Raw genomic sequence first — 24,860 nt, 5'->3', positions numbered from 1 at the left:
AAAACTATTCTTCCATAAATTGGTCAGAAAGAACAGCCCTGAAACTCTTCCCCTCTTAAAAAGTATTCCCAGCAAAGGCTGGGTTCCTGCTTTTGGGAGATGGGCCTGTAGAGCAGATAATGCACTATAGCAATCATTCCTTAAGAGTTAGTTTACAATTAAAGCAACTTGAAACAGTCGAAGAACTTGTATATTAACATACTGGGCCCAGTGCTTACACAGTCCAGAACCTGACTTAAAAATCACATCATCTGCATTTGGTTTATGTTTATCCTGAAATGCAAATACCTAGCACCTGTTCTAGATGCCCAATGACTGTATTCAAGTCAGAAAAAAATCAGGTCATTCCACTTGTTATCTTTTTTATCTTCCAAGTGTCCAGACATATGCCTGAAACCTCAAAAAAAGCATCTACCCTAAATAGCACACAATCCAAAAATTGACACGAGTGGTCAGCATCAAAAGGGGGGGAGGAGGAATCAGTAAGACTTGGACACATTAGCAAATAAAAAAGGATGCTAACCCCATTTAAGTTTCATAGATTCTATGGCCAGAAGTGACCATTGTGATCATCTAGTCTGACCTCCTGCATAGCACAGACCATAGAACTTCTGCAAAATAATTCTTAAAACTCTTCGAAAAACATCCAATCTTGATTTAAATATTGTCAAACCATGACCAGTGTTAATTGTTCCAATGGTTAATTACTCTCACCGTTAAAAATTTACACCTCATTTCCAGCCTGAATTTGTCTAGGTTCAACTTTCAGCCTTTGGATCATGTTATACCTTTCTCTGCTAGACTGAAGAGCCCATTATTAAATAGTTGTTCTCTGGATAAGTACTTACAAACTGTAATCAAGTCACCCCTTAACCTTTGTTAATCTAAATAGATTAAGTTCCTTGAGTCTATCACTGCAAGAAATCTTTTCTAATTCTCTGATCATTCTTGTGGCTCTCAACTGAACCCTCACCAATTTATCAACACATTCGTCTTAAATTGTGGGCACCAGATCTGCACACAGTATTACAACAGTGGTTACACCAGTACCAAATACAGAGTTAAAATAACCTCTCTACTCCTTTTTGAGATTCCCTTATTTATGCACCCTAGGGTCAACATTAGATAAAAATGAACTCCCAGTATGATGGTGTGGACAAATGGACTGATTATCCATGATGACCCTCAAATCTTTTTCAGAGTCTCAGCTTCCCAGAACAGCATCTCTGGAATGCAAGTATGGCCTACATTCTTTGTTCCTAAATGTATACTAGCATCCCTCACACTTTTTATAGGTAATATGAAAGAAGAAATTCCCTGCCACCAAAGACTACGGCAAGGGAGGTAGCTTGAACAGGTTCAAGAAGGATGTTCCACAGTCAGCTTGGAAGAAGATAAATACTTATGAAAGGAGAGTAAAGGATTATCAAGCCTGACATCACTGGCAAAGGGGCAGGGACAAGAAGAAATATAAAGGGAGAAAAAGTTGGATGTACATAGGTGCTATGATATAGAGCACTGAAGGAAAAGATATTTGTCCTCAGATTTTGGTTTGATTTTTCACCTTATGGGCTGAGTTACCAAAGGCCTTCCAAAATGTGCTCCCAGTACCTGTGGACAAAAATTGGTCAAATGCAAACATTAGAGATGCTTTTTAGGAGAAGCATGCCTACAAATTCACTCAACTCTGTTACGGTGAACTTCAGAAGACGACAACATACAAAAGAAGGTACATAAAGGTATTGTATGGTGTAAGAACTCCTCAAGCTGAAAGCAGAATACAGTCTCTGGTATTGCAGAATTAGAAACAATTCTGTTTCTCCAGATTGGGTCTAAAGCTTCCAAGTGACAGGGATCTGCTACATGCTGCCTATGCTAATAAACCTGAATTCCTTTCTAGCAAAAACATGTATCATTTAACAAGGTTTTATGCACCTAGACACTAAGGGTGCAACCCACAAAGGTATTTAGGCACTTAAGTCCCAGATTTGGTTCCACTGCAATCCACAAAACTCACACTGAACCTCACAGGCACTTAAACTGATTCAATGACAAAGATTTCAGGGTAAAAGTTCCCTCAATGGCTAACTTTTTGCCTCTGAGCATGTACAATGCTGCCTTGCTCAGGCATCTGGACACCTATCTCCCACCGAAGTCCCAGAGCAAATCATGAACCAAAAGAAGACAGGTGTCTCGCTGCCTAACCTGCACACAGGGCCCGATCTGATAGCAACCTCTAAGCACGCCTAACAGATTGGGTCCCATTCAAAAGCTGCCCAGAGGAAATGATAATAGTGGTAAAGTTGCTGACATTAATACTTCCAGCTCAGTGCTTAGAGCACTTGTCTAGGTCATCCAGGTTTAATTCCCTCCTTCTATGCCAGAGGGAAAGAAGAGAAACCCCTGTTCAAATCACTTCTTCCCCTCTGGCAGAGGGGGGAATAATTGAATTTGGATCTCCCACATCCCAGACATGTACTCTAACCACTGGGGTAAAAGTTATATAGTTGGCACCACCAGCTCCCTCCCCATGTGTGTGGAGAAAGGCAAGTGCTTAACTCATTTCTGCAAGAAAAGCATTATGCATCTAACCTACTTGACTCCATGTGGCAGGTTCCTTCCCATTTACAGATCAGCAAGAATAGCTAGGTGCCTTCCTGCAACCTGGCCTTAGGCACCTATTTCTGAGGGACGGGTAAGGCTTAGCACACACCCTGCTCCTTGGCACCTCCAACTGGCTAGCTCAGGTGGCTCCGTGCCTAGAATAATTGTTTTTATGGATTGTGTTCTTGGACACCTAGCTCTTCCCATAAATTGTACAGAATGCCTAAGAGCCTAACTCAGCTTTATGGATTATGGAATTGTTCCTGTGATTTTCTAGGGACCTCGATGCCTCAGTATTGCAATGCGTAAATCCATAGACCCCTCCCCCCACCCTAGCAGATAATCAGAAACCTCCCATTTCTAAATTAATTTCTCACAAATATTGCAGTTGTAGATTTTACAGGTACCTTATTAGCCAAACTCCTCCACCAAATAGACACATTTTTACCCAAATGAGATGACTAAAACATTGGAATCACTCCTATATTCAGCCATGCCATCCCACTGTGGTCAGACTCCTCACACTTACGGACATGTATGTACAGAGTGAGTGGGGAACTTCAATGCAAGTGTCTTAAGTCAATGTCATGTGGGTACACAATACACTATTTTCAAGTGGTCAGATTGTATTTCAAAGTTAAGATGTTAAGTGATGTTTAAGGCTACATATGATCTTTGGAAAACAGTAGCAGCAATATCAGCAAAGAGTCCTGTGGCACCTTATAGACTAACAGACGTTTTGGAGCATGAGCTTTCATGGGTGAATACTTACTTCGTCGGATGCATCCGACAAAGTGGGTACTCGCCCACGAAAGCTCATGCTCCAATATGTCTGTTAGTCTACAAGGTGCCACAGGACTCTTTGCTGCTTTTACAGATCAAGACTAACACGGCTACCTCTTTGATAGTAGCAGCAATGAAATTCATTTCAGCTCTGCAGAGCCTCATTGTATAAAACCACAAAGTAAGGCTCGTTTAGAAAAAAGCTTGCTTATCTAATCCACATAGAAACAGTTTGGGTTAAACCTTCCCAGATATTTCTGCCAGACTCAAATCCAGCAGAACTGAGCTAGCGCCCAACTACAGTGAAAGTGAAACATAACGCTGTAAACAAACTAAGAGAGGCTGATACACCGAACAACCGCAATGTTCCTAGCAACACTGGACGGGGTAGGCGCAAAATGCCCTTAACAGGGCGCTGCGTGAAACACCCCAGACCGTTAACGAGGCGGGGGTAGTTTAACAGCCCGAGGCATCACCCAGCGCCGCGGGAAGAACGGCCCCAGCCCACGAGGGGAGGGGGGACAACACGCCCCAACTGTTCCCTTCCCCCCCGCAGCGCACAGGCCCAGTGGGAGGCGGAGAGAAGACTAGGCCCCGCCGGGAGCCCCCTGCCAGCGCCGTCCCGCTCGCCTAAGCCCTCCCGTCTACGCCCCGGGCTTCCCCAAAGCTTCCCCCGCCGGGTCTCACCGCCAGGTCCTGGGGCACCGCTCCGCTCATGGCTCGCACGGTGCCGCTCCGCCAAGCCCGAGAGGGCAGGGCAGGCCCCGGCTCCAGCCCCACCGCTTCAGCCTCGCCGGGACTGGCCGCCAGGAGCAGCAGGAGCCGCTTCCCCACTGGGGAAGCCGCCGCATCCGCCATCCCCTCCGGGTAGGAGCCTCCGGTGCCGCCCCAACGGTCGCCGCCGCCTCGAGACACCGAGCGAGCGAGCGGCCGCCCCGCGCTGGGCCTCTGAGTGCGAGCACGGCCCGCCCCGATCCCGGCACACACCGCGCTAGCATTAGCTCCCCCTTCCTTCTCTACTCCCAGCATGCCCCGCATTAGCCAGATCCGCTCCCAGCAGGCACCTCACCAGCCTCACTTCCCTCCAAGTCCCGGCGTGCACTGCGGCGCTCTTTCCTTCTGACTGGCAGACTGAGGCTGCCCGTGAGCCTAGCTTGCCTCGGGCTGCTGCGCGGGGCACACCTGGGCAGCGCAGGGGCTGGGAGAAGAACTAGATCAATTCAGGGAGGAAGGTCAATCAATGGTTATTAGCCAGGATGGGCAGGGATGTGTCCCTGGCCTCTTTGCCAGAAGCTGGGAATGGGCGACGGGGCATGGATCACTGGATGGCTACCTGTCCTGTTCATTCCCACTGGGGCACCTGGCACTGGCCACTGCCGGAAGACAGGACACTGGGCTAGATGGACCTGTGGTCTGACCCAGTCTGGCAGCTCCTAGGAAACTCCTGCTGTGGCTTAGCTCACGCCTCTGAGGGATGCAACGGACATGGCTCTGGGGAGCTCCTGCTATTCGGAGTTTTCTGTCAGGCAAAGCAACAAGGGCCGGGAAGTGCAGCCTTCATCGCAAAATTCTGACAGGCAACCTGGGGCCTGGTCTGCACTTGGCTGGCACACCTATGTCAGGGGTGTGAAAAAAGTCACACATCCTTACACACCCTAAGTGTGCTGCCAAAAGCCGTAGTGTAGACATAGTTATATCATCACAAAAGTTGTTCTGATGGCATCGTATACTTTGTTCTAGGAACTACAGTAAGCAAAATAAGTCTTGCTAGTCTAAGGTGCAGCTCCACTAGGAACATTTGCTGTATGGTATAGTTTTACTGCCAAACCCTTTCCAGTGTACACAAGACCTAGGCTATAGCACCAAAACAACTGTGGTGGCACTGATAGCTGATGTCCCTGGGGCTATGAACGTATGAGAAACATTTCTTTATGCTAGTTCCATCATCAGCAAACACCAGGAGTTGCCAACTGTTGCAATTTTATCACAAGTCTCGCAGTTTTAGATGCATTTGTTATGATCGACAATTTCTACCACCCATACCTACAATTTTTGGCCTTAATCAAAATGCCCATTTTTCCCATCACTTCAACAGGATTGAAATTACAAGCTGACCTCAGTAAAGATGGCCACCATTTTTCTCTAATCTTTTTATGTTATATGGAAAAGTGAAGCCATCAGTACCCATTGTTTCCAATGAAACTGGAGACTGGCTGCCAACTTCCTTGAGAGTTCCATGATCAAGAAATTGTAAAAATGGGAATGTGGGGCATATGCAAGGGAATGTACAAGGCAGGAGGGAGATCAAGGCAACATAAGGGAATGTGGGAGTAAGGGATGTTAAAGAGATGACAATAAGGGAGATGGAGGGGCACAGGGGAATGTTAGAGCAGGTAGGGGGAGAGGAGAATGTGGTGAAATATTGGAGAGAAAATATGAATGGGGCAGGAGACCTGGTAAAGCAAGGAGAGAGTCAGCATAGTACAATAAGGGTGTATGTGTGTAGAGATCGTTTGGGATTAGAAGTGGGTGAATCCCCTTTCCCCAACAGCCATCTGGAGGTGACATTTTTGAGTATACATTAATGTTGGATTTTAAACCTGAAATGATCACACAGAAATTGGAGGTGCGCAGCTTTTCCCTAAAATCTAACAAATCAGAAGGCAAATTAAAAACAATATTAAAACAATCATTTATTGGGGTCTGAATCATAATTTTTGAACATTTGGAGTTGGAAGTACTAGACACTGTTGACTACACATGTTGACAGTGTAGCACTAAACTGGGATGATTCTGGGATCTCACATACAGTAATTTATCTATGTATTTATAAAGGCACTGGTGTCATGTCATAAGTTTTGTTTCCCTACAGCCCTCTTGTAGAATATTGCAAGGCACAATCCCATCTCCTTTAGTTTTCAACATACATGGGAGACTTCTACAGGAGAATGCGAGATGCCTTGGACTCCTATACCAATAGGCAGATGGCACGCATCTCTTTTTCCTGCAGATGTCGTTACCGTCATCATATTGGAAAATGTAGTGCCTAGAAGAGATAAACAAAGTGATGAATATCAGCCACTTCACCCACATCAGAACAAGGAGCTGATGATAGCAAGAGGAAAACACTTAAGAGGAGCTCGACAGGACACTAACCTCATCTTCTATTGAGGGCAGTACACTATCTCAGGGTCATATTGGATTTACCACTGCTCCGACTTACATACTTAGGGTATGTCTACACTACAGCAGCATAGCTATAGTTAATTCGACCTAGCCACATCTACACTGGGGTAAGGTCAACCACAAGAACAACCATAGTGGCTCAGATCAATGGTCCATATAGTTCAGTAGCCTGTCTCTGACAGTGGCCGGTGCCAGATACTTTAGAGGGAAGGAACAGACCAGGGCAATTTCAAGAGAGCTATCATGTCTTCCAGTCCCACCATCTGGCATTTAGGGGTTTGGGGACACCTGGAACATGGGACTATATCCCTTACCATCTTGGCTAATAGCCATTGATAGACCTATCCTCCATGAATTTATCTAATTCTTTTTTGACCCCCATTTTACTTCTGGCTTGCACAGCACCCTCTGACAACAAGTTCCACAGGTTGACTATATTATGTGAAGAAATACATCCTTTTGTTTGTTTTAAACCGAGCTAGACAATTCCACTCCTCCCTTAGTTGAATCACCATGATCTACATTTTTGTCTTCTCCAAGTTAGTTTGCAGCAATTTAGCGTACCTAAGTGGGATTGTGACGGCCATACAGAAACTCCACCTTGTACAACATGCTTCAGCTATTATTTAAGGGGAAAACCCACCCACAAGAGAGTGCATCATACTATTTTCTGCTCACTCCACGGGTTGCCTATTTGATTCCTTAAGCACTTCAAGGTTTCTGTGCAAAGGGAAAATACTAGGCGTGTGCCATTTTATTGCTCCTTTGTGATGTACAAAGAGGTCAAAAGGGTTCTTAGGCATTTTTTTAAACAGAAAAAAATAGTTTGTTTCTTCTGGATGTTTTGTCTACCCTGGAAAACTCCAGACAACTGCAGAACTGATAGGTTTATTGTATTAGAGCTACCAAGGAAATTATAGATCATTAATTGCAAGAACTTAATAATTATTCCATCTGTTTCAAACACTTTTGTTGTAACATATTCAACTTAAAAATTTGGGGAACAGCACTGTAACAAATTCAGCATTGACTATACCAACTGCTAAGGCTGAGAAAGCTCCTAATGAATGTTTGAGTCATTCAAGGAATCCAACAAAAAAAGGGAAAGAGGAATTTTTTTTTCTCATTTGAAAAAACCTTCCAGGAAATCATATATCATAAGGCAGCAAGAAATCACAAAACCCTTGATAATTTCTGCTTTGCAGGTCATCTTTAAGGGCCTAAATGGTCCAGGGATTAGCTATATTGGTAAACACCCCTCTGTTCTCAACACCAAGACAGCTGTGTTCAAAGCAAAGCTGCAGCTGGTGGAACCCAAGGTGAAGCTTTTGGGAGCAAGCTCACCAAAAAGGGATCACAACTATCTGACTCTTGAGCGTCTTCAGAACTTTTATCCTCGGTAAGGCAGGTTGAAAAACAAGTGGGCATAATTTACCATAGAAAAAACAAAACGGGGGGACAAAATAGTGGCTGATGGAAAAGGCAGAAGTAGAAAACTACGGTCCTGGGATCCTTTATGTAAAACTGGGAAGCATACCAAAGAAGTTACAAAGATGATTTGAGGTCTGGACTGGAAAACATGCTTTACAATGAGAGACTTAAGGAGCTCAGTCTATCTCAGACAGAAGGATAAGAGGCAACTTGGTCACAGTTAAGTATCTAACCAGGGAGAAGATATTCAATACTACATGGCCCTTTAATTTAATGGAAAAGGACAAATGAAATCCAGTGATTGAAACGTAAAGCTAGAAAATTTCAGTTGAAAAGAATTATAGTTTCTTTTTTCCTACTACCATGCTAAATAAGGATGAAAAGCCTCCAAACAACAGGATCAAACAGTTCATATGCACAGCCTTTGGGAACTGCACTGTGGGTCTTAACAAAATTAAGAAACTGGAAAAGCAGCTAAGAATCCTGTGGCACCTTATAGACTAACAGACATTTTGGAACATGAGCTTTCGTGGGTGAATACCCACTTCGTCGGATGCACGTAGTGGAAATTTCCAGGAGCAGGATCTGACGAAGTGGGTATTCACCCACGAAAGCTCATGTTCCAAAATGTCTGTTAGTCTATAAGGTGCCACAGGATTCTTTGCTGCTTTTCCAGTTCCAGACTAACACGGCTACGCCTCTGATAAGAAACTGGATATTATTTTCATTTGGATACTCCAGCCATTACAACTGGATAGGGACTCTCAAAGATGGTATGGCTGGTTAGAGTTTCCATGGATACAAAATCAGGCCCCATAGTTTATCAGATATTTAGTGGAAGAAAAGTTAGGAACTCTTTTGAAAGAGCCCTTCCGGAATCAGTGACAGAAAGTGTGGCCATACATGACTATATTAATATTTTGTTCAGCCATCTTATCAGAGATCTGTATTTCATGTCTGTTCAAATGTTCATTCTCCTTGAAGACCTGGTCCATGGGAAGTTTTAAGTTTAAAAACTAATCCATCTGAGCTGACCATAATAAAGCATTTTTTTAAAATAAGGTAGATGTATTCTCTATACCATTTTACAAATAGTTCAAGAATTAGATATTTTTCCATGATTGGGGATTTTATTCATATTTTTAATTTCCACAAATCTTTTGTAGGTCATCTCTAAGTTTCTCTGAAGCATTAAACTCTGCAAGACAACAAAACACAGAGAACATGGGTCAGTCCAGTGTAGTCTGCTTACTTGATTATGCCAAAGACCCCAGATAGATGCCCTTAACACTATTAATTTCTATGGGAGCCCAGTTTTCTTCAGGAATATCCTACAACTTTCATTTTCTTGCAGAGGGCTTTCACTGTTAATGAGATCTTGACATGGCATGTAGCTAGCTCTCCTCTCAACTGTATAAATGGTTTATTCCAGTGTATTTCATAATTTATGCAAATAGCCTGACACTAACAGAGATGTCAGAGCTTTTATGGGGTAAAATCCATTGTGCAAGAGCTTTGATCAAAGCCACAGATAAAAGCTGAACCCAGTGCTTCTCTGGGCTCAGGTTTTATCAGTGGCTTTGACTAGGACGCATAATGTAATGCTGGATCCCATTTTTTTGCCTTAACAGGCAGGACACTTCTTTAGCTCTACATTTTATCATAGCTAGACTAAAGTATCCATTTCCATTACAGCAAGGGCATTCTTTTACTTGTACAGACAATAAAAATCGTTACTGGTATGCACCTTTTGCCCTCATGCTGCTCCACATCCACTTCAGAATGCAGCAGCTACACTTTCACAGATGTTTTGACTTTCTGTACTCTGCTACCATTTTACTAAGGGTCTCGTTCTTAATGGGATTCAGACAGATAGTGCACTTAAATGCATTAGCATTAATGAAAAGTGCCATCAGTGTCAGCCCGGGAACAAAGTCTTATGTTTAATCCCTTGAATTCAGAGAATATTGGCAATGCAAGCTTTTCTAGTGTCCCCAAGATGAGTTTTGAGGTACCATCTCTCAGAGAGGGGAAGTAAATCTTTAGGCCCATTTCTTGGTTTCTCTACTGAGATTACTAGTAATGTCAATAATGAAGTAAAAACTCAGTTACCCACCATCTTTCAAAGGGTACTATTTGTTCCCTTTTCAAACAGAAAAACAAAAATTGCCATGCTGAATCAGATCAGTGGTCCAGCTAAGCCAGTAAGCCATCTCTGACAGAGACCAGTACCCAGACTCTTCAAAGGTACAAGACATCCTACACCAAACAATTATGGTATAAGCCACCACCCACCTCCATTAGTGGTGGTTTTATGCCCTGAAACACAAGGATTTATAAACCTTATTGAAAAAAAATCTAACGTAACGGTGGATTCTCTTAACCACATAAATGTCTAATCATTTTTTGAATCCTGCAAAGCTCTGGATTTCAATTGTATAGTGTGACAGTGAGTTACACAGGTTGATTTTGCCTTGTGGAACTAATTATTCACTTTCTTCAAGTATAATCTTCTTCTTGTATTATAAGGAAGGGTAAATAAGAGTGCCCAATTTACACTGGTCCACCTATAGAGTTAGAAGACCCTGTATCCCATTGCCACATCTTCACAGTTCCCCTCACATCCTTTAATTGTGGAGTCTGGTACCAGTATAGAAAGAGAGACCATTAGCAGATCCCTCCTTCCAATTTCACACCCTCACCCTCCTTACTTGAAATTCTGTCTTCCACTAAATATCAAGGAAACAAACCACTTGCCATAGTAACATAATCTAGGGAGTGATTGAGTTTGGGAAATTTGTTTGTGAAATAAGGTGCTTAAAAAGCAGGACTGATGCAGCCATTGATTCATATTGATTTCCCAGCTTAGTATACACACTGGGTCTGGTGCCACCCCCGCCACCAAACTGCAGCCACATAAGTTGGAGAACTTTATTAAAATATATCCAAGAAATAAACAACATTTCTAACAAGAGCCAGGAGAGAACTGAAGTGAGAAAGACATCTGTACAGGGAACATTGATATAAAGGTTTGTTTACATGCTTTATTTTAAAATGTTTCACAGTTTAGTCATTCTCTACAAAAATATATTTCTGAAACTTTGAATCCTCTATAAAAAAGCTGGTCAGCAGCAGTGAACCCAACAAGCAAAATGTACCTTAGGACAGAGCAAGCACCTCCTATAAGCAGATCAGTGTGACCAGGGCATTCCTGCCTCACCCTGGAATAGAAGGTTTTTGTTCTTTGGGATTAAGCTCCATACTCATTTTAAAGGAAGGCAGTTTTTTTTCTTAAATATTTTCCTTCCATCCTTCCAGGCTGCATGAAACCTGGGACAGGGGGCTGTGGATCAGTATAACACACAGAAGGGGGTGCTGTGAAAGGAGAACTTGACATCCTGGTGAGGGGAACATGACTGTGCTTTACTACTGGTATCCATTGTTCTATGAAGAGTCTGATTACCAGATCCCTCCCTTTCCTGATAATGGCCAGACACAGGCTAAACAATACTAAGCACAGGCACTATCTGGGGTATGACTAATAGTTCACCAGCAGCTGGAGAGCTCTTCCTTGGCATCAGGGAAGGATTCAGCTTGAAGTTAGCTACAAAATCTTACATTTGTATCTTCATTATGGCAGCTCTGACCAAACTGGCACTCGCTTTCATTTCCAAATGCAGGTCTATGTGGCACTAGCTCTAATGGAACCAGTATCCTCAGGGCTAATGCTCAGGTCAAGTTTATCAGCATTCAGAACTGCAGCTAGCAGTCCTCACATTTCTAGATATGTATTCCTAGTACACCAATCACCATGGTATCTAGGGACCAAATACAAGAATTAAGAGGCTCAGTATCATTTCAAGCTTCTCCACTCCTCCCTCACGGAGATTTTACTGGATAGGTCTTCAGAGATACTTCTGAATAAAAAAAATGCTGGCTCTTAAGTGTCTTGCACTGCACTTTAGAAGAGACAAGATGAAGGGATTCTGTCTTTGGAAATCCCACATCTGGGAACACCTTAACCAAAAATTATCTGCCTTCCTGGATCTTTACATAAAAGGCAGAAGTTTCAGCAGCAAGTTGAGAAAATAGTTACTGATAGAAAAACCAGTCTAATATAGTAATTAGATTTACAATCAGCTCTCTGAATCCTTAAAGGAACCTTTTTTCCCACTTGTCCTGCATGCCTATTAGGAGAGCAGCTTTCTAAATTATAGCTTGTTGAGTTTTTAGATACAAGAGTAGATTAGCAAATCACTGAAGGGAAAAAGAAAATGCTACTTTCACCTCCAGTTAAAATTCTTCTGAGCTGCAAGCTTTGCTCAAAGGCTTCTCTTCCTCGTGACACATGCCTACCACTAATCTCACCTACTGTGCCCCAGTTCAACCTTCTAAAATCCGGAGCAACCAAGAAGGCATGTGAATTTTAAATCTGAATCGGTCTCATCTGTAACACACAACCCAAGTGCCTGCATCAGCCTTAGCAAACAGCCAAATTCATCTTCAAAACCAAAAACCATACAACTCTGAAAAACTGAATCACATCCACTAGTACTAGATAGTCATCCAGTCAAAGGGAAAGTCCAAAAGGGAAAAAGGGAGTTGAAGAGTTCCACTCACTGCAAATACTCCTTCCTTCCTGGCCTCTTTACCCCAAATAAAAAAGTCACTCCGAGATGTCAGCACAAGTCTACATTAAACCACTACTTGCGAACAGGATTGGAGACTGATTTAAAACTAGAAAAGAATGAGAAAGCCTGAGCACTTGAGAAGTTTTATGGCTTCATTCAGTTCCCTAAACTGTAAACAATCATGTAATTTGGTAGTTCCCTCTGCTCCCCATCCAATTCCCAGACCTCCTCCTTCAGAAACCAGGGACAGTCTGCAAAAAGAACAGGAGTACTTGCGGCACCTTAGAGACTAACAAATTTGTTGTCTGTTTCTCAGCAGACAACAGAAAGATCTGCCCCTTCCTTCATCAGTTATATGCACAGGCTGTTCAGCTTCCACACACCCAGCAAAACTCCTGGAGGGCACCTACTTTGAAGTACCTGAGCAACAGGAATAAAACATGAATCGTTGTAGTCCAAAAGAATTGTCAGCTTTTAGATCATCTTGAAATACTGAAGCGTGTAAAACACAAGAAAGGAGCAGAATTACTTTATGTGGGCCCAGGAGGATATAAATAGGAGTAATGAGATTAAATGAAAAAAAAATGTAGGATGAATATTAGGAAAATCTTTCTGTCATGGAGTCTAGTAAGCTGAAGAATCATCTCCCTCAAGATAGCGGAAGATGCACCAAGGGGCATTTAACATTGGACTAGGCATTTAACATTGGACTAAGCCCTGAAGAGAACAATCCTTCCTGGCCTTGGAGGATAGGCTAATTGGGACCTACATCTCTTCCTTCTCCAATTTCTAGGATTCTAGTAGAACATTTCTCTTGTGGATAAACTGCATTAGCAGCATGTGAGGTAAAGGCATGTACAGGACCAGCAGTAACAACTTCACAATGCTTTGACTTCTGCTGCCTCCCAGTAGAAATTTCCTACACTTCTGCATTCCCTCCTTCCCTCCCTCAGCTGGGTAGATTCCAGAGACTCTCCTAAATCTTCATGACCATCTCAGAAGACAGTACATCTGAGTGGTTTACTTTAATCCTCCCCAAATCTTTTATGAGTCACTTTGTTGGTAGTCTCAGATTCATTCTTGCTTTTGTGCTCATGCCCAGCACTAACATTACAAGAGCAAAACTTCACACTGACAACTTGCAGCAACTCTGGGTATGCCTGTGCTCAGAGACACCTGGGTCAGGATAAGCAAGGCAGTGCACAGCACTGGGCATGGGCTCTCTCTTTCCTGCAATGCAGTACACCAGATCATATGCCTAACTTCTCTTCATCTTACTAGTCTTGCTTGAACACTTTCCATCACCTGTGCTTCCTGAGACTGCAAGTCACTCGTGAAAATCTGCATCAAGTTCAGTATTGGGGGCAATGGGAGGCCTCCCTTTCAGCCAGCTCCTGTTCTGCTGCATTCAAGCCCCTGAGAGTGCCTTCCTGTGAAACATAACAGAGGCAGGGTCATGGGACACTACATGTTAAATTAAATTTCAAAGGGGAGGCAAGGTCACTGCTCCTGCCGCAGACAAGGAAAAAGATTCACCAAGAGATTAAAACTAAATGGGTTATAAAATATCTGTTGAAAGGCAAGAGCTAACATTTGCCAGTAATGAAATGCATTCTCCTGTCCTGTGTGAACAGGAAACAGTCTCAGTGGGGTGTTAGAAGAGGTCCTAGTAGGGAGCTCTCCCCCTACTTTTTCTGCTGCCAGAGGAGAAGGGAGAGAGAAGATGCTATTGGTCAGCGGGGATTTCTCTGTCTGGGTCCTGTTTGCTCGTTTCTCCTGGGGAAGGGGTACGTGGTGCAGAGTGAGACACAGAGGGTATCCCGTGAGCTACAATCCCCTCCACAACCGTTGGCTCCGGCAGCCCAGGGGCTGCTACTCCCACTACTCCTGGAGGAAACCTGAAACCAACAGAAAATACGTGGAGATTACATGCCTGTCTAAGAAAGAGCACTGCAAAGGGAAAGGACAACAAAGCTGTGCCCTCACCCACATGTTCTGAATTGGCTATCGCAGCTCAGAGGAAATGCAAGTCATGAATGCTGCACTGAGCAAAGGTCTCCAAACAAAACTGCTCTGAACTAGGACTACAATAAATGTTGTCAGGACTGAATGGGCCCAGTTATGTGTTGATCCAAATGGCACCTATTCCCAAACAGCCACCAGCTTGGGGATTAAGGGCAGAGATGGCCACAGGGTCACACTAAACACACAGAAAATTTTGAGACAGATCTTGTCTTTACTAGAGAGAACAGAATGCTCGACACTCCATTAACACTCCCTGAATTGCTAGAAATTCTCAATATATACAAGAGGTTGCTATTCTCCAAAGGGAATATGCTGATGGATATACCTTCCTGGGCTGTGATAGGAAGAGATTAGCAACTTCTAAGCAAAATTTTCCTTTCTTCCCATTATACCTGACTTTCTCTAGGGGGAGGGGGAAAAAAAGGTAGTGATTCCCTCGTTGGAACTGAGCAGGCATTACCAACATCAACAATCCTCATAGCGTATATCAGGGATAGGCAACCTATGGCACAGGTGCCGTTTGCAGCATGCGAGCTGGTTTTCAGTGGCACTTGCATTGCTCAGGTCCTGCCACCGGTATGGGGGACTCTACATTTTAATTTAATTTTAAATGAAGCTTCTTAAACATTTTTAAAACCTTATTTACTTTACATACAACAATCGTTTAGTTATATATTATAGACTTATAGAAAGAGACCTTCTAAAAATGTTAAAATGTATTACTGGCACGCGAAACCTTAAATTAGAGTGAATAAATGAAGACTCAGCACACCACTTCTGACAGGCTGCTGACCCCTGGCATACATATTACTGATGGGGACACAAATACAAAAGTGAAGCAACCTGCCCAAGATCACACAGTGAATCTGTAGCAGAAAAACAGAACCCCAGAGACCCATTCACAGTCTCTTGTCCAATCCACTGGACCACGATGCCTCTCATTTACAGTCCAATCGTAGTGTGAAGGAAAGAGTGCTGTATGCAGACAGTAATTCCATGCTGGGGTGCAGAACTTCATCATTCCCAGGAAGCAGATCCCTTTTCATGGACCCAGCAGGGTACCACATACCAAGGGGTTTCTTTAGCACTTAGCCTTTCAAAATCCTTGCAAGAGAACTGGTGCCCAGAAGGTGCATTAACTGATCAGGAGAACCCTGAATTCCCAGAGCTGGTACAGACTATTACTCTAATTTCAGACAGGGAAGCTTAGTGCTTATGGGTCAGCTAAAGAAGCGAGGCTGACAGATTTCTGAAGAAAACCTACCACCATTCAGCTTGTAAGAAGAGATATGCTGCTAGGCAAGAGCAATTCTCAGAAGCCCAAAGGGCTCTACCCAGGATGCTGGGGTCTTTATGTAAAAGATAAGCACGTGCATAAGTGACCTGCACATTAAGCAGGAGCTCAGAGGGCCTGCTTCTCTCACCTGTAAGCCACAGCTCCATTGAGTTCTGGGTGAACAGCTGCAGGATCAATACTTGGCCACTGAGCAGCTAACAGCAAATACTCCTTATTAACACAGTTCCTCAAAGTATCAGGTATGTGACCTGTGGTGACACCAAGAAGGGCAGAGGATAGCAGGAGACAAATAGGAAGTGAAGATGCCCAAATATTTCCACATGAAAGCAGCAACGAAGGGACCCAACAGCCCCCTCACCTCAGTACCATAGGACGGAGGTTGGGAGAGATCTAAAATCAAGATCCTACACGTAAGAGTCTCAGAGGAATACTCAGTGAATTGATGGTCCCTCCCCATCCCTGGGATCTCAGGGAAGGGGTGGCTCCTTGTGTTGCAAATGCCAGTTCCCACCTTTCACAGGAGACAATGGACACAAATACCCCCAAAAGAAAATGGGTGCACAATGGAGCCATCGGTGAGACCATTCCATGGGGGAGGAATGAGATGCCAGATCCCCAGAGGAAACGGGAATAGGACATCAATACTGATCACATACAACTTGGGACAGAAAGAGTAAAGAATCTCTCTCCAGCATTACTTATGAGACCCTCATACGTCAAAGACAACCAGTGACTTGTATTCCAGCTCCAGAAATGAGTCAGTGAGCACCGTTCCAACAGATCTAGCTTTAACAAAACAGTCAGCAGTTACTGTTCCATAGTCCTGACTCAGGAAACCAATGAACAACTCCCATCCCCACAGCAGCTGAAAAGCACCAGAGCAGACCTGGCCTCCCCAGTTACCTGTGATAGCTCTGCGGATCTCTTTAGCTGCATCTTCTCTGGACTCAATGGAAGCCTGCTCACTGTACCAGGCTGTGTGAGGGGTGCAGATCACATTGGGAGCATCTTTTAGGGGCCCCTGAGCAAAGCTGTGATGGAAAAACAAACATGTGGTTTCTGCTGGAAAGCGCAATTCCCTGTCTGTCCTCCCAGGTATAACCATGACCCAACTGAAACCAGAGAATTATCCAGTGCAGAAGAGCCATAGGATGGCAGCGGGTATGTGGCTTCGGTGTTACCTGAAAGGTTCAGACTCGTGCACATCAAGTGCTGTTCCTCTGATTCTGCCCTCCTTCAAGGCTTGTGCCAAGGCCTTCTCATCTACTAGCCCCCCACGGGCTGTGTTCACCAGAAAGCAGCCATGGCGCATCTGAAGAGGGGGGAAAAAACGTGTTCGAGAATTCCTGCCTTCCCATGGAGCCTGGAGGAGACTTCTCAAAAAGAGCAGGAACCTAGCTCCCCACTTTGGTGTCCCTGGCCTCTGTTTGCCAGAAGCTGGGAATGAGTGACAGGGGATGGATCACTTGATGAATCCCTGTTCTGTTCATTCCCTCTGGGGCATCTGGCATTGGCCACTGTCAGTGGACAGGACACTGGGAAAGAAGGACCTTTGGTCTGACCCAGTAGGGCCATTCTTACGTAACTTCCAAAGCTTAAAAGAAGTCAAGCTTTCTCAGAGCCAACTGGGGAGAACACTTGCCAGTTGGGTCTACAGAACTAACTTCTAACACAGGAAGTGGGGAAAGGAGCTCATATGTTTCCCACACTAAAGACACATACTTCTTTTAGTGGAGTACTAGAGCAACTGATCAGTGCAAACAAGATTCACAACCGCAGAAAACTGGACTGATTTATTCAGGAGGTTCTCAATCCCAGGAAAGCATTGAAAGGCATCAGCAGAGTGGCAGGAGGAGAGCCTGAGACCAGCTTAGCACAGAGTGCTATGGGTTGGGATCAAGCGGGCATTATCAGAGCTGTGTGAAGGCACTTACACAGCCTCGGACCTAATCACTCCTGGCTCTACCAAACATTATCATTTACTCATTTTAAATGTAATTTGAAACTAATAACCTAAAACATGCTTTATAAATGAAATTATTCAGAGAGATTCAATCTTCCTCTTCTCCTAAGAACAAATTTTGCACTGCACAAAGACCAGGCATCCCGATGCACCCACTCCCAGCCTCCAAAGGCAGCAGGAGCCACACAGCAGAGGTAGCAGGATTCACATGCTATCAGCCTCTGTGGAAGCAGCACTTTGTGTTCATTCATTTCCCAAGTGCTTTGTGGGGAAACGCAAGCTTCTAGCTGCACCTGTTTAATAGTGAAGTCATTGATGAGATGATGATTATGTTCATTCAGACTGCAGTGCAACGTGATGCAATCACTGTGCATTAGCAGGTCCTGCAGAGTTCCTATTCGCTGTAACCCCAGGGATCGCTCCACACCATCTGGTAGATATGGATCATAGAAAATCACGTTGAAGCCAAACGGCTTGGCTCTCAGGGCCACTGCCTGCCCGACTCGGCCTTCAAAAGAGAAAACATACCTATATGTCAAGCAAAATGCAACATAAGCACAACACAAAGCTGCTAGGGGACTGGAGTGTGGATAAGAGTCATTCCTAGGACTCAAGGTTCTATAGCCCTTCAGGGAAATGAAAGATCAGAGACTGGTCATTTATATGTTCTATGTTGCTCCCATGATGAGAATTAGCCCTCACCCATGCTATAGCAGCCAACAGCACTCAGCCCATTGGGGAAACATAAAGAGCTCCCAATACCAGGGCTGAACCTTGATCCACAGACCCAGACAGACTGGGGAACAGGTGACCTGACTACAAGTGCTTCCGGAACAATCTGGTATCAGAAACACGGAGAAAGCTCCCAACACCATTGCTAGCATACACAGTGACGGAACTACCACTGGAAGGGACCATCTGAAGCTTACAGTTTTTCTAATCACTAGAACATGAGAAAAGAAGCATTCTTACTACCAAGTCTATTGCCCAGCTTCTGGGGGCAGCAGCATTGCACTCTAGGGCACTGGTGGTATAAATTAGAAGTCTGATATTTACAGAAGTTAGCTAGAATGTCTCACTGGTTAGCAGCCACTGAGAGATTATCTATTCCCGAGGCTGAGAATGACACTAACATTCCCAAAAGCTTTCAGAGCTCCCTTTTCAATCTAACAGTCACCATTTCTTACCAAGGCCAATGATGCCCAAGGTCTCACCACGGATACGCATGGCACCTCCAGCCACCTCTCGAATTTGCTCCATGCTTGAGGCTCGGTTTCCTTCCCGCATAGCCTGATGAAGCCAAGTAACCCGGCGATACAGGTTCAAGATGTGACAGAGGGTAGAGTCAGCAGTCTCCTCCACAGAGGAGGAGGGGATGTTGCACACTGCAATGCCTAGAAAGAGGCAGTACAAATGAGATTCCCAGCACTGCCTATAGCACCTCTGCTGCAAACTCTACTCATACAACACGATGGCTAGAAGACAGCAATAGTCCTGGAGCACTGGACTAAGGTAGCACACGGCACCAACCCAAACACCCAAGTTTCAGAATCCAGCCTTGTATTGAGATGGAGAAGTTCCGCGCAGTCTTTTAACCTCCAGGAAAGTTTCCTAAGTTGCCTTGCTTCCAAAGGACCTTTAAGAGTGCACCATCACCACTGCCGCAGAAATGTGGCAAAATCAGACAGCTGAGCTAGCAAAGATGGCTGAATTCTTCCAGACCTCATGCACCAGATGCTCAAGGCCAGGCAGAAAGCATAGGCTTCCCCAACAGCTGCAACCACAAGGTAACTAAGTCATTAAACATACAGTGGGAACCCACAGGAATCCTTCTCAAAATCCATTTGAGATTACATTTGAAACAGTGGTAACTTTAGTAACCATTATCAACCATTCTGTACAGCAACACAGACCCACTCAAAATAGCATAGCCAAGAACGATCAGTTAAGTTCTAATGCTAAAGGAGTTAAGGGCCTGAAAGATTCTTTGCTGCCAGGGAGGAAGCAGGGAAATATTAAAGCACTGCAGAGAGCCCTAGGTATATTCTGAGTAATCCACCACAAAGAGGGATTTGATGCAGTGGCCTTCTTGGAATGATAGTTGGCTAAACTGCTAGATACTGGCTTCTGTTAGGTCTCCCTGGCTTGAGAGGACTCTTGGGATCCCAAGGAAGGGCCAGCATCTCCAGAAAACTTTTCACCAAACAAAATGCTTTAAGTAGCCAGGAAAAGAAAATCATGCCCAATGGGATGAAATTGCTTCTTCCCCAAAACTTAACCCAAGAATCTAGGAAATTAGTTGGAAAAGGAAGCTTTTCTGGAGCCTTAGCCCACAGTATTTTGCCTTGACAAATGTAAAAGGACCTAAAAAGACACACCAGTAGCCCAACAGCTAACTAAAGACCAGGAAAGAAACCCAGGACAGAAGTGAAAGCACAGATGATTCAGCATTGTACACACCTGTTGACTGAGCCTGTACTATAGAACAGAGATCCAAAAAATTCATTTGGATCCCTCCATATGCAGTTGGAACAGCAATGGTTACACTCACTCTGTCCCAAATATCTGACACTTACTCCATCCATTCTTTATGCACTGCTCAGCCAGAATTTAGTTGCATATAAAGTCTATTGGAAAGGCAAGTAGTGATTATTTAAATATCTGAACTGAATTTGGCTAATAAGTCAGTTCTTTCCTTGTGGTTTTTGTATTTGTAGTAAAGAGCTGACTGAATCTAAACAGGTGCAAAGACCTATTCATCTGTAAGTGCAGTATCCAAAGATTATATTTAGCCTTCCTTGTGTCCAGAACTCAGGGATCTTCATGATCTCTATATCTGAATGACCTAAAAACTTTAACTTTCTTCTCAAGCCAGTTGCCCTTTAACCTTTGACTTCAAACATTCTAGCTGGTATCTAAAGAAGCCCCAGCCTAAAGGGCTTGCTCTGAAATTCTTTTATGTGGGTGTTGGCCAGCATGGGTATTGTCTCTTGCGGGAAAAGAAATATATGTTATATCCTCCTATACATCCACTTTTAACCCCAAAACAGACATACTGTCGTCATCATACCTAATTCTGCAGCTGACTTGATGTCCACATTGTCATAGCCACTGCCAATACGCACAATGACCCGAAGGGCTTTGAACTTCTCCAGGTCCTGGCGGGACAAGGTGATGGTGTGGTACATCAAAGCTCCCACAGCCTCATTCAGCACCTACAAACACAAACAGAAATCATGCCAGCCTGAGAACCATTCCCTACTCCTGCATCTCTGTAGAGGCACAGAATTAGTCAGCTCCATCCCCATGAAGGCTCACTTAGTCTCTCTACCTTCTCATGGATTTCCTGAGTTGACTGAGCATCACAAAAAGCCACTGTAGCAACATCCTTCAGGATTGGCATTTCCACAGTGCAATCCCTCCCATCTAGAAGTGCAACCAGTGGTCGGGCAGGCATTGGGCCATTCACAATAGGAGGCCGTATACCTACAGACAAAGACAACGGTTATCAGCTGTGCAGGAGAGAGGAACAAGTGAATTCCGGAGCCCCTAATTAACATGAGCAAGGGGGTATACATAAGTCAGCACTGATCCAGTAGGGCACAATAAGCTACACTCCCACAACATAAAAAAGATTAAGGAAGAAAATGGTCAATGGGGATGTGAAAGGGTCAGCAAACTCAGAAAAAACGTAGGAAAATGAAGCCAGAGTAGAACTATCCGTGCCTCTGGTGTGAAGAGGACACAACAGAAAGTTTTGAGTGAGAGCCCAGAATGAGCAGCCTCACCAGAAACAAGGTTCAAAGCATTGTATTAATACAGTAACTCCTCGCTTAACGTTGTAGTTATGTTCCTGAAAAATGCGACTTTAAGCGAAACAATGTGAAGCAAATCCAATTTCCTCATAAGAATTAATGTAAATAGGCGGGGTTAGGTTCCAGGAAAAAAATTTTCACCAGACAAAAGTTTTAATTGTTTAAGTTTTAAACAATTTAATACTGTACACAGCACTGATGATTGTGAAGCTTGGTTGAGGTGGGATATTTCCTAGGGAGAACCTTACCACTAAATGATGAACTAGCACCTCAAGGGTTAACACATTGTTATTAATATAGCCTCACACTCTGCACGGCAGCACAAATGGAGGGACGGGAGACAGCATGGCACACAGAGATAGAGAGAGACATCGTGTGTGTGTGTTGCACATTGCCCCTTTAAGTATGCTGACCTCGCTCTAAGTACATTGCCTTTTTAAGTAGATCGGCAAGTTGAGCCAGCAGCTTCTGCCAGCAAGCTCCCCCCATCCTGAGCCCTGTCCTATTGTCATTCTCCCACCCCCCGCTCTATGGAGATGGGGTAAGTGGGGGGCAGGAGCAAGGGGGACACCCTGACATTAGCCCCTCTCTCTCCTCCCCCGCCCCATGCACAGCAAGCGGGAGGCTCCCGGGAACAGCTCCAAGGGTAAGGGCAGGAACAGCACACGGCAGTGGGGGAGGGACAGCTGAACTGTCCAGCAACTGCTAGCCTGCTGCCACACAGGGAACTTAGGGGAGCAGGGAGCTGATATGGAGGCTGCCGGTCCACCCTGGTTCCAAGCCCCCACCAGCTAGCTGCAACGGGATGCTTTTTCTGCAAGCAACGGACAAAGCAGGGGCTGCCAATGTTATAAAGGTAGATTCAAATGTCCCTAGCCTCTGTTCATCAGAGGATGGAGATGGATGGCAGGAGAGAGATCACTTGATCATTGCCTGTTAGCTTCACTCCCTCTGGGGCACCTGGCATTGGTCACTGTCAGTAGACAGATACTAGGCTAGATGGACCTTTGGTCTGACCCGGTACGGCCGTTCTTATGTAGCATCATACAACTTTAAACAAGCATGTTCTCTAAGTGATCAGCAACGTAACAACGAAACTACGTTAATGGGACAACTTTAAGAGAGGAGTTACTGTAGTGCTGAATGAGAAAAAACATGCACGCACAGAAGTGTAACAAGGGTCTCAATATTGTTATAGAATTCTCTTCCCAGAAATGCTCCTCAATTTATGTTATATAACAAAAAGGAACTCCTGCCAATATGGTGGCCACCGTATTCTGGATTAAGGAAATAAAACATGTCAACCAACATCAGGTTAATAGCAGGACCTGTTCCGCACAATTCCTTATCTCCCTAGCTGCTCACATTCTGCTTTCCCTCCTGGACCCTGGTGTGAAAGATACCCCCTTTTTAGAAGGCTCCTAGTAGGAACTTCCTGCCTCATATTAGCAAAGACAAGAAGCATCTATTGAGAGCCAGAAGAGTGCACAAGCAGATGGCTCCGCAGAACTGTTTCCTGCAGATGGAAGGAAAAGAAAATGAGATAAGCAGCTGGCAACTTGATTTCAACTGTTTTAAAGATATTTCGGTTAATTATCCAACATTAGCCAACTCTCCCAGAGTTCAATCCTAGTGTTTGAATCACTGCTAGGGAGGATTGCTGTGCTAAGGCCGAAGGAGTGCTTCCTGCAGCAAGAAGCCAGGGCAATAATCATCCTAGATAACTCTCTCTACCTCAGGATGTCTCTCCAAGAAGAACTATGCTTGATCCCTAGCTTGCACTCTAATACAACAGAGGATTTAGATATTGTTTCATAATAGTCACAGCCTCCACAGTCTCAGCTCTGAATCTCACTGAAAATTTCTACTGTATCTTCTAAAGCCTTTCAAAAAAATCTTCATTCGCTGTAACAAGAACACAAAAATAGGACATCTTCTGGGAGATGAAAAGTGATGGGGTTTAAAGAGAATGTCCCAAATTTATCTTAATCCTAATCCTCTGGATCTCTAGGCTGTGGCCCGCACAGAAAAAAAGTGAGAGCAGAGCACCTAGTTCCACTAGTCATTCCAGTTGCCCCTGCCTGTAGGAACTGAGTTTCAGGTTTACTCATCTCACCTAAACACCCTTTTCCAGAAACAGAGCAGCCTCCTGACCCGTGGAAACCTCAAGGCTCTAGGGATAGAGGGTTACCTTCACAAATCCGGTCCAGCCTCTGACGCTTCACTTTGTGTCTGTCCATGAGACAAGCCAAGACTGACCTGAGCAGCCCTGAGGGGAGCCTCTGCACAGGACACTTGGCTCAGGTTCCCTGAGCAATGCTGAAAAGAGACAGAGAACGATATTACGGTTATTCCTGAGCTCCGTGCCCACGCCACACACATCAGCGGCGGAACCCTGGATCTTCACGCCTCGCCCCTCGGGAGCCCCTTCACGGCAGCTAGATTCGGAGACGGAAAAGGCCTTGGCCCCTCCCCCACCCGATCCGGCCGAGCAAGCCGCGCACTGCCCAGGCGTCAGCAACGGGCGGCGAAATCCCCCGGGACGGGACGCGGCTCCAGCCCCTCCTGCGGCCGGACCCCGCGCGCCCCAGCGGTCCGTGCTCAGGGAACCTGAGGGGCTTCGCCAGACGGACGTGCGGCAGGGGCGGCGGCGGCAGGCCCCGGCCCCAGCCCGCCCGTTTCCCTAGCCCGGGCGGCCGGCGGAGACTCGCTCCCCCACAGCCCACACTCACCGCCGGGCCCCAGGTCCCGACTTCCAGGAGGAAGCGGAAGGGCCGGGCCGAATCCGCAGCGAGCGAGGCCCCAGGCTCCCGTCCCTGGGCAGCGCCCCGTCCGGCCCGGAGCAGAACGGACCGCGCAGCCATAGAGACGCAATGCAGAGCGCCCCCTGCTTCCGCTTCGCGCAAACAACATCCGTTTCTCGCCGCGGCCAACGCCGCTAGCGAGCGCCCTCCCCCCGCCTGGCCGCTCAGGGCCCGCCGGCACCGGACAAACCTGCGGGTAGCGCGCGGCCGGCCGCTCGGAGCTGCGCGCCCGGAGGGTTCACTTTCAGGCCTTGCTCCAGCTGTGTCCGTTTGATCTCAGCGCACGGTCGGCGCGGAGCCGCTGCAGGAGTCAGGCCGCTC

General features: G+C 45.3%; 2 protein-coding genes across 6 annotated transcripts in view; both read right to left on the bottom strand.

Moving 5' to 3' along the window:
• KDM3B (lysine demethylase 3B) overlaps positions 1–4,380 on the bottom strand; it is a 121,076-nt gene extending 116,696 nt beyond the window's left edge. Inside the window, exon 1 of the mRNA XM_032786128.2 lies at positions 4,075–4,380. Within this exon, the coding sequence (XP_032642019.1) occupies positions 4,075–4,245 (171 nt within the window). The 5' untranslated portion in view covers positions 4,246–4,380. The remainder of the gene's footprint in view (positions 1–4,074) is intronic.
• Positions 4,381–6,081: 1,701 nt separating this feature from the next.
• LOC116828119 (C-terminal-binding protein 2) lies at positions 6,082–24,624 on the bottom strand. Of its 5 annotated transcripts, none has more exons than XM_032786130.2 (10): positions 24,468–24,580; positions 23,927–24,054; positions 21,252–21,406; positions 20,991–21,135; positions 19,108–19,314; positions 18,214–18,428; positions 17,139–17,269; positions 16,861–16,988; positions 16,085–16,205; positions 6,082–6,433 (listed from the first exon to the last, which is right to left on the bottom strand). In XM_032786130.2, the coding sequence occupies exons 2-10, from the start codon at positions 23,973–23,975 to the stop codon at positions 6,232–6,234; spliced, it is 1,353 nt and encodes a 450-aa protein (XP_032642021.1). In that variant the 5' UTR covers positions 23,976–24,054; positions 24,468–24,580; the 3' UTR covers positions 6,082–6,231. The 5 variants fall into 5 exon arrangements, with proteins under 5 accessions (XP_032642021.1, XP_032642024.1, XP_074924340.1 ...); XM_075068239.1 differs by lacking the exon at positions 6,082–6,433 and adding an exon at positions 9,113–9,202 and having other exon boundaries at positions 24,468–24,578; XM_032786132.2 differs by lacking the exon at positions 6,082–6,433 and adding an exon at positions 10,922–14,533 and having other exon boundaries at positions 24,468–24,624.
• Positions 24,625–24,860: the final 236 nt, after the last annotated feature.

The sequence above is a fragment of the Chelonoidis abingdonii genome, chromosome 7 (assembly GCF_003597395.2).
Source record: "Chelonoidis abingdonii isolate Lonesome George chromosome 7, CheloAbing_2.0, whole genome shotgun sequence".
Taxonomy (NCBI): domain Eukaryota; kingdom Metazoa; phylum Chordata; order Testudines; family Testudinidae; genus Chelonoidis; species Chelonoidis abingdonii.
This window is presented reverse-complemented; position numbering and strand designations above follow the sequence as displayed.

What these genes read in the sequence shown, in the direction of transcription:
- LOC116828119 (XM_032786130.2), bottom strand. Translation starts at nt 23,975, where the DNA reads ATGGACAGACACAAAGTGAAGCGTCAGAGGCTGGACCGGATTTGTGAA. An exon ending in CAAGTCAGCTGCAGAATTAG is followed by an intron (nt 19,315 to 20,990) that starts GTATGATGACGA and finishes GCCTCTTTCTAG; the next exon opens with GCATTGCAGTGTGCAACATC. An exon ending in CACGAGTCTGAACCTTTCAG is followed by an intron (nt 16,989 to 17,138) that starts GTAACACCGAAG and finishes TTTCCATCACAG; the next exon opens with CTTTGCTCAGGGGCCCCTAA.